General features: G+C 39.0%; 1 protein-coding gene across 2 annotated transcripts in view; it reads right to left on the bottom strand.

Annotated features, from left to right (window-relative positions):
- Positions 1–2,250: 2,250 nt before the first annotated feature.
- Positions 2,251–11,591, bottom strand: part of CMC1 (C-X9-C motif containing 1) — a 43,160-nt gene continuing 33,819 nt past the window's right edge. For both annotated transcript variants that reach the window (XM_038123676.1, XM_038123667.1), the window contains exons 3-4: positions 4,548–4,638; positions 2,251–3,304 (exon numbers count right to left, since the gene is read on the bottom strand). In XM_038123676.1, the coding sequence (XP_037979604.1) occupies positions 3,190–3,304; positions 4,548–4,638 (206 nt within the window). In that variant the 3' untranslated portion in view covers positions 2,251–3,189. The remainder of the gene's footprint in view (positions 3,305–4,547; positions 4,639–11,591) is intronic.

The following is an 11,591-nucleotide window of genomic DNA, read 5'->3' as shown; positions in this document are numbered from 1 at the left end:
GCTGATCAGTTTTCCTCTCATGTGAACTAGCCATATTGAAGAAAGCAAACCCCCAAATTAGCTGTGATCCATTGTCCAGTTTTTACAGCTGGAAAAAGACAAGAGCAGACATATGGTGGAGTTGCAGTAAAACAATACCCATTCCAAGTAATGAAACACAGGCCCATGTAAGGATCACATGAACTATACTTGTGGGATAAAGCAGATTGAATTTTCTTCCAAAACCAACTTGCAGCAGACTTTGCCACTCCTGTGCCACGACAGCTGCAGCTTTAATGATGCTGTGGGCTGGTCAAGGAAGAGTAAAGAGCCCTGGTATCTGACATCTGTATTGTCTCCTGATCAATTTTTAACTCAGTGGAACACTTCCATTCCAAGTGTGTTTGACATTTTTTTGATCAGCAGAGTAAACGGGAGGGAGGAATTATTTGCAGGAATTACCTGAGGAGGAGTATGGCTGTAGTAAATGTGGAGCAGAATGGGTTTCTGGCTTGCATGTTAATTTCTGGGTGCTGTCTCAGACTGCAGTAGCTGTTGCACTGCCCTTTGAAAACCCTGTGCATTACAAACTGCCCCTCATATTCCCTCCGAGTTTGGGTTTTACTCTCTGAAGGCAAACTTTTAAATAAGTATATGACACCTTCTCCTTCTTTCCTCTCATATCTTCCATTCATAGGGGGTGCCCCTCAGGAGCTTGAAGAGACCTTTAATACAGCCAGAGAGTGCAGCCTCCAGTGAAAAATGGGGGTGTCTGGGGTGCCTGCCAAGTGCTCTGAAGAGGACAGATAGGCCCCTGTGCTGTGTTTTCTTACACTGATTAGAATCCAGGGCTGCCTCCAGTTAACCTGAGTAGGAAGGAGAGTGTACGGCTGAGACAAAACCAAAACCGAAAATAATTCAGTGGTATGAGTTTGTCATGTCATGGTACTCATTCTTTCATTTAAACTTTAAATAAAAGATGTAAATGCAATTCACGTACAGGATATGCACAAGATACTAAGAAAATGAAAGGTGTGAAACCAAGAATTCAAAGCTAGGGAACATCACATTAAGGCCAGAGGTGTATTTCAGAGGAAGCTGATGCATGATCCGAGGGCCAATCCCTGCTCTAAGTGCATAGCAGAGTAAACAGAGGAGCTCCAGTAATCCAGATGTAGAAAAAAGATAAATAAATGGCCAACAGTACCATTCAGTGCATGGAATTTCAGGTGTGACATGTGGGCAGGTTCACATACAGCCTGTATTGAAGGGTGGGGAATGCAGTTTCACCTGAGCTTTGTTCCATTCCACACATCCCTTTCTCTCCTGCTGTCCTGGTCACTGCACTGGGGCTGCCCCGCACCTGCTGCTCACAATTTCTGCTGAGCCACAGAAGGAGACCTGCCTGAATTGCTGGTGCTGTTGTCTGACTCAGGCCTGAGCCACAGCTGAGTATGACCCAGGGGAGCCCTCAGTGCAGGCACACACCGCTGGCAGCACCCAGCATTGCCTTTAAGACAATGCTCACTCCCACCCCAATGCTCTGGGGAAGGGCTTCTGCCAACATTTTCAGTCACCCAGGCTGGCTTTTCAGAGGTTCACATATTTTCATAATGGGACAGATGAACAGCCACTGTCATTAAAAACATGTCACCGTCTATTTTAAATTTCCTCCTTTTTAAAATACATACAACAAAGCAACTAATTAGGAATATTTTTGTTTTCCAAAACCCTTGAGATAAGAAGCTGAGAACATGTGCAGGACACTGTTCCACATAAACTATTTCAAGGTGGTTACTTTTAGAGCTGAGTGCCACTTAAGTTTGCCTAACAAGGCAGAATGCTACACATCTTTTTAGTTTGTCACTCACAAGTCCAGTCCTCCACCCAGTCTACTGAAGCAACATTATTAATGATTATTCCAGTAACAGGCACAGAATAAAGGGCAATGACTAACCTGCAGCATTAAGTCCTTCATATACATGTGTCAGACTTTCCTCCTTGAATAGAGGAATACTGTTTGCGGTGTAGTATTAAAATAAACAAGTAAAATGTTGCCTCTTCCAATGGAGCAGTATCAAATCCTACTCCATACTCAGAAAATTACTTTTTTTTTCTTCTTTAATCAGGGCATTAAATTTACCAAGTTTAAGTGCAGCCTTTCCTGCCTTTTAAAGAATTTAGTTATATTTCAGAATGTCTGGATGATACTCCAAGATAGTTTCTAAAACTTTCTATTAGTATCTCTAAGTGAAGCCATAAGTGAATCCATTTAAGCAATTACAATTAATTTTTTAATAATTTAATTAATTAACTAAAATTAAGCAGCTTCAAGTATCAGTACACAAAAGATCATTTGTGTGCTCTTTTTAAATTAGGGACCTGCTCAGTTGCTGCAATGTGATCTGCATCTTCTACGGCTGGTTTAGTTGTTTACTCACCTCAGCCTGGGATAATTTTCCACGTGTGGTCACTCACTCACTCCTGAAGCATGGCAGCTTATTCCCTGTTCTCAGGGAAGGTCTGGATGAGATTACTTTCTCCCCTAGAGTTGCAATGGTCAGTCTGGGCCGCGCACAAGCGCAAGGCATCCATCCCTTCTGACAGTGTAGGCTTCAAAGCGCGTCACAGTGTAGACTTAAAAATGAGTTACAGTGCAGGCACAAGTACTGCCAGGCTCTCATCTGACAACATTTTGATGAAAAGGGTAATTCACATTGGTCTGGGTAGCTCTTCAACATTTACCATCCTTCTCTTCTAGTAAGTGCATCTGCATACAGTCAGCTTCAGGAGATGACTAACAGACCAACGTCAGTGTATACCCAATCTGTGACCAGTTAATACAACTTAAATTATTCACCCTTAAGTTTTTATGTAGCCTGGCTCATGCAGCTAGATATAGGCTTTAAACTCCAAATGGACATGCTGGAATTGTAAACTCCAAATTGTACACTGATAACAAAATCTCAGGTCCAGATAGAGGAACACACCTTTGCAACCTCTCATGCAACTGTGACAGCATACTCTAGATCTTTAATTATTAAAAGTTTTAAAGTTGACTCTTAATTTCAGACATTATTTTATTCTCCATTCATCTCATTTTGTGTATTTCAGTTAAACTCCACACAGAGTGGTACAGACAATTTAAGTCTGTTTAAATCAAGTGAAATCCAAATTGCATATAAAAAAAAAGTTCATTTTAAGTTTTAATCACACATTTGGAGTAAACTTCTGTCTTTTTTTCTTAATTCCAGTTGCTCTGTATTCTTCTCTTTGCTTCAAATATTCTGCTTTGCATTCTTCATAGAATGATGGATCAGAATAGCTACAAGACAGAAAAACACATATTGTTTTTCATCTTGGAATATTGAACAGATATTGCACGAGTACCACTCATAACTGATCTTCCTTCCACACCCAAAGAAAACTTGTCTGCCCTTAACAGTAAAATACCTTTCCTTTTCATGCCTCTGTAGTGAAGCCACCAAGAGGAAAGGCAGAAAAATGGAAACATGTTTGGTATTTAAGTTCAGCTGAAGAATTCACTTGCCGTTATCCTCTTCACCATGGGAACCTGCTGGAGGTGACTTATTTTTTAAATGCATCCACATAACTACTGGGAATAGGTTCAAATGTATGTCTTTTAACAGTAGATTTAATGATCCTCGATCATTACATTAAATTCCTTTCTCTCGTAATTTTTTTTGAGCTATAATTATTCAACACTATAAACTTTTTTTTTTTGTCAGAAGAATTTTGTTTAATTTTATTTTTTTCAAAAGGTGAAGGAACAGACAAAACTGAGTAACTCCAGCAAGTTCTGACTGCAGTTAGGCCTAAATTCTAGCCTGGCTGCAGATGTTTTTTTTCATCAGTTTCTAAATACTTGAGGATAACTGTCTTAGTACAAAGGCATTTATTTTTAATCTCAATTGCTGGTTTAAGAGAGCAGGACACACCCAAAATCAAGCCAACCTTTTTTCCCCTCAGTCAAACTCAAAAACTTCGCAGCCCTCACCCTGGGAAATTCAAGAATCTAACACTTCAGCCTAATGGCACTGGGGGTAAATTAGGACTTCCAAAAAAGATGTTTCAATCCACCATGGCATTGAGTTGACTCTCTCATATATATAACAATTTCCCATTGCTCCTGCTACTGCCGTTCACAACAGCAGGACACTTTCAAGACAGACTAAATCTTAAAAAACAGAAGCAAAATGAAAAACAACTTTTACTGCCTTACTAACAGACTACGAAGAAGCTTCACTGTGTGCCCCTATCCCCACATCTGTGATGTACCAGAGCAAATAAAGGGCTGCAGGTCCTCTGGGCTGAAATCTGTACCCAGGTGAATCAAGAATAGAGCCTCTGTAGCCAGAGATTCATAAGGTAAATAAAATCTTATCAGTTAGGGCCCTGACCAGCACGGTTTTAATAAAGCAAAGACACCATTTTCAGAAAATACATCCAAGTCCCTAACCCTGCACGGCCCTTTTCAGAATAGTTAACATTTCTAGATTAGTACAGGCCATGCACAAAACCCCAGCAAAAGCTCATGAGGGACTTACTAGCCAACCAGACAGTCCTTCAGTGCTGCGTTCTCCTGCCGACACTTCACCACCATCAGAACACCAGTTTCTTGACAGCATTTAGTAAATGCTAGGGAAAAAAAAACAACACAAATGACATTAAAGTTAGAGAAATGACAATAGGTGGAAAAACCCTTTATGTAGGAAGTAGCAGACCAGATCTGATTTATTATTAATATAACCATAGTTGGCCCAGATTCTCATACTGTTTGCACGGTCTTTGTCACTTGTTTAGCAACAACACTTTAACTGGGATTCTCCCCTCATCATGTAGCACATTCACACACATATTGCTGTTGCTAATACCATTTCTGAAGTTATTCTTGCAGCAAATCCAAGATGCTTGTGCCTGCTTTTCACATGCTCTACTCAGGGCTACCACCTACATCTCTGGCACTTAAGAACAATGAAGTTGCTCAGTCAAGTGAAAGTACCTGGTCTGTTTTAAGGACCTTAAGACTTAAAAACAAGTCAGTGAGACACTAAAACAGAACAGCAAAGTCATGGCTAAGGACATGGGATTAATCTGTGAGTAACTAAAATTATGTCTCATTGTTACCAGCACCCTGTACAGATGTTCCACAGAATAATAACCCTAGATAAGAATTGGCTGTTATTTCTATCAGGAGATTTCAAACTGTTCTAAGAGGTAATCAGCTACATTTAGCAGATGGAAAAGAGAGAGAAAGAGAGAGAGAAAAAGAAAGCCATGTGTCCACAATCAACCAGGAGCCAGATCAAGAACAACATTCACTCCTACCACCCCTTCCAGAATTCCATCCATTTCTACTCCTCTCAGGTCTTCCTGGTAGCGATTTAATAGGCAGCAAATTTAGGGCATACAAAAATTATTTTCTTGCACATACTTAGCAAAATTTACAGCTATTCTAGTAACATCAAAACTTTAAGGTACTACATTACACAACAGCTAAATCATGTTACCTATGCTCAGTGTATAGGTACATCAAGACTTAAATAAACAAGAAAGAAGAGATTTGTGCCTATAAAGCCAGCACTCCTGTCCTTTACTCATAGCAGATGCCCACTGAAATGGGCATTAAGCAATTGTGGACCTCAGTGGAACAAAATCCACCTTTTAGAATCCTCGACACTACTGTTAAGATTTTGAGAAAGTGATCCAACAGCTGCAAGCAATCCCTAGGTGAGATTAATCTGCTTGTCCACGCTATTATTAATTAGGCTTTCACTAAATAATTTACAAGACAAGGTAGTGTTTGCTGAAAGTGGTGATGACAGATTTCAGTGTCCTTATACTGTGAAACTCTGCAAAGAACTGACTTCTTACCAACTTCAAACATATTATTTATTGGTGAACACATAAAAACCTTCTCCAACACCGCACCCAGCATTACACACTGGCAACTCCACCACATCCTACATGGAAACCAGATTAAAGTGTGCAGAAAATAGGATTAAGTTAACCAGTTACTTACCAGCTGGGAAGACATTGTAACCTGTGCTCAAAGGTATCTATTAACAACCATACCCAGTTTCTAAGATCTATGTGTTTTAGACTTAAAGTAACCCAAATGCACAAGCACAGCTTTGAGGAAACACCTGGACAGTTCAAGTTTACTAAGCAGTTTAAGCTCAGAACAAGACAAATGTGTTATCAGGTTATCAGAATATTTCTTTAGTTTTCAAGGGTGAATCTGACATTTCTTCCATTCTTTCCTGGACTATTTATATTGACTGTTCCTACATCAGCATCTCAGAAAAATCATACCTCTTAGTATATTTCCAAAAATGACCTTTGGTTTTTTTGTAGGAAAAACATACAAAGCTTTTGAAAGCTTTTGGTTTGTTTAGTTTGATTTGTACTCTCTACAGGCACTACTTTAAGTGCTGTGCTGAGGTTTTGGATTGGGTATTTTTTTTTTTCAGTAGTAATCATTTCTTCTGGAAGCTGTGAAGTAAAAAACCACTGAAGACAACAGGAGGTCCCTCTCACTTGTTAACTCACCAGTCTTGATTGGTTAAAGGCGTGATGTCCCAGTGAACAAAAAAAGCCTGAACTGCAATTGCCAGCATTCCCTGGCTTCAGAAGGCCCTGCCTGTGGTACATGGCCAGGCACTGTTGCAAAGTGATAAAACTGCTTCCAGCTGTTTAGCTTTAACATTACTGAAGCTTAACAACAGAGAGGAAGAAGGTTAAAGCATATTAGGCATCCTTATATGAACACACAAAACTTGATTATCCATCTCTTCTGTTTGGCAGTCATGTAAGGAGTGCAAGACAGGTTTAGTTATAGACACTTACTAGAAACCTTCCAGGAGTCTGGAGAATATTTTTTTTTAATTTTCAATTGTGCTTTTGTCTTGCTCACAGAGGGGCAAGTACCAACCTCTTCATTCTCCTAACCAGTGACAGGACTCAAGGAAACGGCATGAAGCTGGGTCAGGGCTAGTTTAGGTTGGCTATCAGGAAAAGATATCCACCCAGAGGGTGCTGGGCACTGGAACAGGCTCTCCAGGGAAATGCAGGAAAGCACCAAATGTGCCAGAGCTCAGGAAGCATTTCAACAATGGTCTCAGGCACATGGTGTGATAGGGGTGTTCTGCAAAGGGCCAGCAGTTGGACTTGATGATCCTGATGGGTCCCTTCCAACTCAGCTTATTCCATGATCCTATGACTTTTCCATGAAATGAAATGTGTCAATGCTGAGCAGCACAAACAGTGTTTAATCCACTCGTTTGGAGAATAATGTCAGAAATAGTGCTCAACAGTTGCAGATATCTCAAACCAAGAATTAATCTCCATGTCTGACAAGCCTTAGTCATTCCTCACTCAGGCAATATCTGCATTGTTGACCAAAGTTTCAGAATGCACAGGAAGACACCACAAAAGGAGAAGATACACAGCATCTAGTTACAAACCTATTTCAATTTAACATTTTAGCAGCCATGAGGGGTAATCAGAACACTAAAGAATCCAAACAAAGCCTCTTCCTGATACACTGCACATTACAGAAAGAATAGAATTGATCTTTTCATAATCTTGTGTATGGTACTATCTTTATGACTTCAGGAAATGGCTTTCCATGACTTCAGAAGTTCATGGGCTGATAAGTTTTCTTTCTTCCTGCAAGAAGCAAGCTACCAAAACAAAACCTCAAGCAGCAGTAAAACAAGAGATAAATTTGAGCAAGTCTCTAAATTCATTGCAAACGTTAACACAAAGGAAAGTCATTTTTCAAACAATAAAAGTTATTCCCAATATTTCCAGATACAAGCCAAATAAACTGAGGAACAGAGCTCAACACCACAGAAGTGAAAATGCCTTGTAAGAAAGAGGAAAAAGGCTTGTCCTCCATCAAATCAACCCTTTGCCAAGGCTTTTCTAGGACAGCTACATATGTCCATCACTGAATGCTCTGAGCACAGGCAAGGACAGATCCACTACTGCGTCAGCAAGCTGCAGGTGCCTACCAGTTACCACGGAAACTGGCTACAGACCCTCCTTTCACCTGCAGCAGTCATGGTTCATGACATCATATCTGACATAGGATACCCCACAGGCTCCTCTCCATGCCACAGGCTCTGTCTAAAAGGATGCACACAGAGCAAAGATCTCTTCTCGAGGCTACATCTCAGAGAGACTTCACTGAACAGCCCAACACTGATTTGAGGCTGGATTTCTTCTTTATCTCTGATGAAGAAAGCTTTGCATTTCTGTTGCAAGGTAAATCCAAAATAAGAGGTCGCAGTTCAAAGAGAATTTTAAGTCTCATTACATTCTGGCCATTATGGCCACATAGAGAGATTTTAACTGCTAAAGCAAGCCTGCAATTTAGTACCTTTTCTAAATCAACCAGTATATAAGGCCAAAATGTATCTTTGCCAAGACAGAGGTCTGCTGTTAAGTGAACAAAAGCTGAACAGTCATGTCTGAATACAGAGCAATTCAGTTCTGCCAATTCTCACCTGCCCACTATGGCATGCTGGCATGTGCAAGGGATCTGCCTATGATGGGAAGACCCCATTTTCAGGGAGAGACAGGAGGGCTTTTTGGCTGAGGCCAGAGATGAGTGAGTCCTTCCAAGGACTGACTCTTCAGCAGGGAACATCTCCGGCTCTGAGCAGCTCAGAGAGCTGCTGAGTTTGGTCCCTGGCACCTCCCTGTGGCACTGCCCTGGATCCAAGAGCCAGGTTTCACTGGGTCTTCCCATCCCAACTTACGCACCTGAGAAAGCACAACACAAAAAACTAGGAGAAATTTGATCCTGACATATGTAAAGTCACAGAACAGAAAAAAGTAACTTTTCAAAGCCTTCTTAATTTATCTATAAAGCTAGACAGACATGCATTGTCTTTCTGTAATTCCCTTCAGATACAGAATTATACAAATTATGTTGGAGGCATGAAGAATTAATTTTGAGTGCCTGACTTAGTATATTTGATGGTTGATTAAAAACTTCTTTAAGTTACAGAGCACTCTTTTTATTACGGTTTCTCTGATAATTAGCTAGGTTGGCACAGTAAAGAACATTGTTTACAAAGATCTTTACAGTCCACACTAATCTCTGCTGAAAGAAACAGTATCTAAGAAGAATGTTTTTCTTTAGTATTTCTAATTGCTTTTCCCCCAACTCTGTTTTATGACTTTACCACAAGATAATATGAGAAGCAGATGGAAACTGACGTGAAACTGGCTAACAGTTCACTCATCACAGAGCAAAGACTGGACAAATTATTTCCCTGTCTGTTCAAGCAGCCAGACAGGCACATACAATGCACAGTAAAGTATTAATTTGAAAAGATCAGATACATTACCAGAAAGCTACAACAAAGTTGGTGGGGGTCCATGAACAGATGTCCTGTGACTTACAAGTCCTAATTTTAAAAAAGGAGATAAAAAGTCCTGTCCATTTTAACTTTAGAACATATTCATAGGTTCAAGAAATATTTGCTCCCTATGACAAAAATATAAAATTTGTAATATTTTGAGTCAAAGGTACAAACCAACATCGGGCATAAGACACAGGCACAGCTCTGCAGAATAAAGACGATGATTTTCTTCCACACCATTAAACCAGACAAGGTTAAATTTAACACTGTTAATCTCAATGTCTACAGGACTACAAACAGTAGACAACATAAACAAGGCAACATATTCATTATGCAAGTGTTCTTTATGTACCCTACAATACCATCCCACACCCAAACAGGTTTCTTCACTGTGCTGCATTCAGAATGAAATGTTGGAATAGGTGTGTTGGACTGCTGAAGTTTCAGTTATCTGTATATAAAGGGAAGACTTAATAAAAAAAAAACATGTTATGTCCTGCCACAAGCTAAAAAACAAACTGAAAGTTGTGGGTTTTTTTTGTAATTTAATAAAGAGGAACAACCAGCATCAGATTGTATTTGTAGCAGATTTCTAAAGGATTTTTACTTTTTACTTAAAATATTTTTAAATATTAAGATAGTTAATTATTTCTTCCTCCAGACATCAAAGTCTTCCTATGTGCAAAGTAAGAGAAGAATAAAAAGTGGGACTTATCTCCAGACAAGCAGCTGCATGGAAACTGTGTTGATATAACACCAAGGAATCCTCCTCATTATTTTCAATGTATGAACTGTTTGTAGCATGAAGGCTGTTTCTGAAAGTTCATTTTTTGCAGATTCAGATTATAAAAATACTTGGCACTTTCATATTGCCTCATATTGCGAAGTGTTGTACATTTCACATCATGTTGGAACCGTAGTTTTCTCAGTTATAATTGTGCATCTATTTTGCAGATGTGCTTGTACACAAAATAAATGAAATATTCCCCATTATCAAGATAAATTGATCCTCTCAGGTCTGGCTCTCGTTTATTTAAAGACTTTACAATTTTACTACTTAAGAGAAAGTCCTACAGAGGTGTTATCTCACCATTTATATTTTCTCAACACTTATGATACTGCTATCACACTCTTAAAATAAGAAAAAAAAAAAAAAAAACCAAACCATCATGATCCAGACCAGACTTATTCTGGGGTAGGTTTTTTCCCCTCTACACAAAAAAAAAAAAATACTAGTTTTATCCAGTGTTTGGGTCATTACTTGGGCTGTACCACTAAGTGGAGAAAAAATGCCCAAATAACAAAGGGGATTTGGGGGGTGATAGCAGAAGGAGGAGGAAACAGCTCCCTTTAGAATCTAAATAAGGGCAAAATTTTAAAACCTACATTTGCAAAATGTGTACAAAAATATTAAATGAGCCAAAACATTACCAGCAACATTTTTAAGGGTAGTTATTATGCTTTTAATTTTGTATTAAATGATGATTCATTAGCTTGTTACTTTGAAGATGACTCAGTATGCACAGACAGATTACTGGTGCATTTAATGAGCCAGAGGAAGTAGTAGCATGAACATGAAGAGATTGTTTTACGTTGTAGAGTATGAGCTATTTGATATTTCCAACACAGTACAAAAGAAAGCTTCTCCGTAGATTGCTCATGGTTCAGTTAACATCACTGAATATCTAATACCTCCAACTCAATTAATTCTCACCTGATTAAGATCAGTCTGATATTCAAACTAAATCATCTCTCCAGTCAAGTAGAAATCAATATTTCTGATTTTACTTTTAAATTACAACAACAAATAAAATACATGCATCGTCAGTATGCTAGGAGTAGCTTTCCTATTCTAGCCTTCTATAGCATGCATAACACAGCTGATTAAAGAATTATTCTAATTTGAGCAACAATATATATAAGGCAGATTAATTTGAATAGAAGGAGATAGCATGAAATAATTAAATGCATCTTATATAGGGCAAAGAGAAAATTGACATAAAATAACCTTGATTCTTTCAAGTGAACCTCTGTTATCAGATCAAATACTTTGTCTCTGCAAATATTCATTTGCTACAACATAAAAATCATATACTTTCCATTATCCTGCTCATCACCAACCCCCCAAAATCTGCTCCATTTCAGCTTTTTTAGCTGCAGGCATCTGTCCTAGGTGAGGTGATCAATACATACTAGCACACAATACAGGACTGG

Source organism: Motacilla alba, chromosome 2 (assembly GCF_015832195.1).
Source record: "Motacilla alba alba isolate MOTALB_02 chromosome 2, Motacilla_alba_V1.0_pri, whole genome shotgun sequence".
Lineage (NCBI taxonomy): Eukaryota > Metazoa > Chordata > Aves > Passeriformes > Motacillidae > Motacilla > Motacilla alba.
The sequence above is the reverse complement of the archived record's forward strand: the minus strand, read 5'-3'. Positions and strand labels throughout refer to the sequence as shown.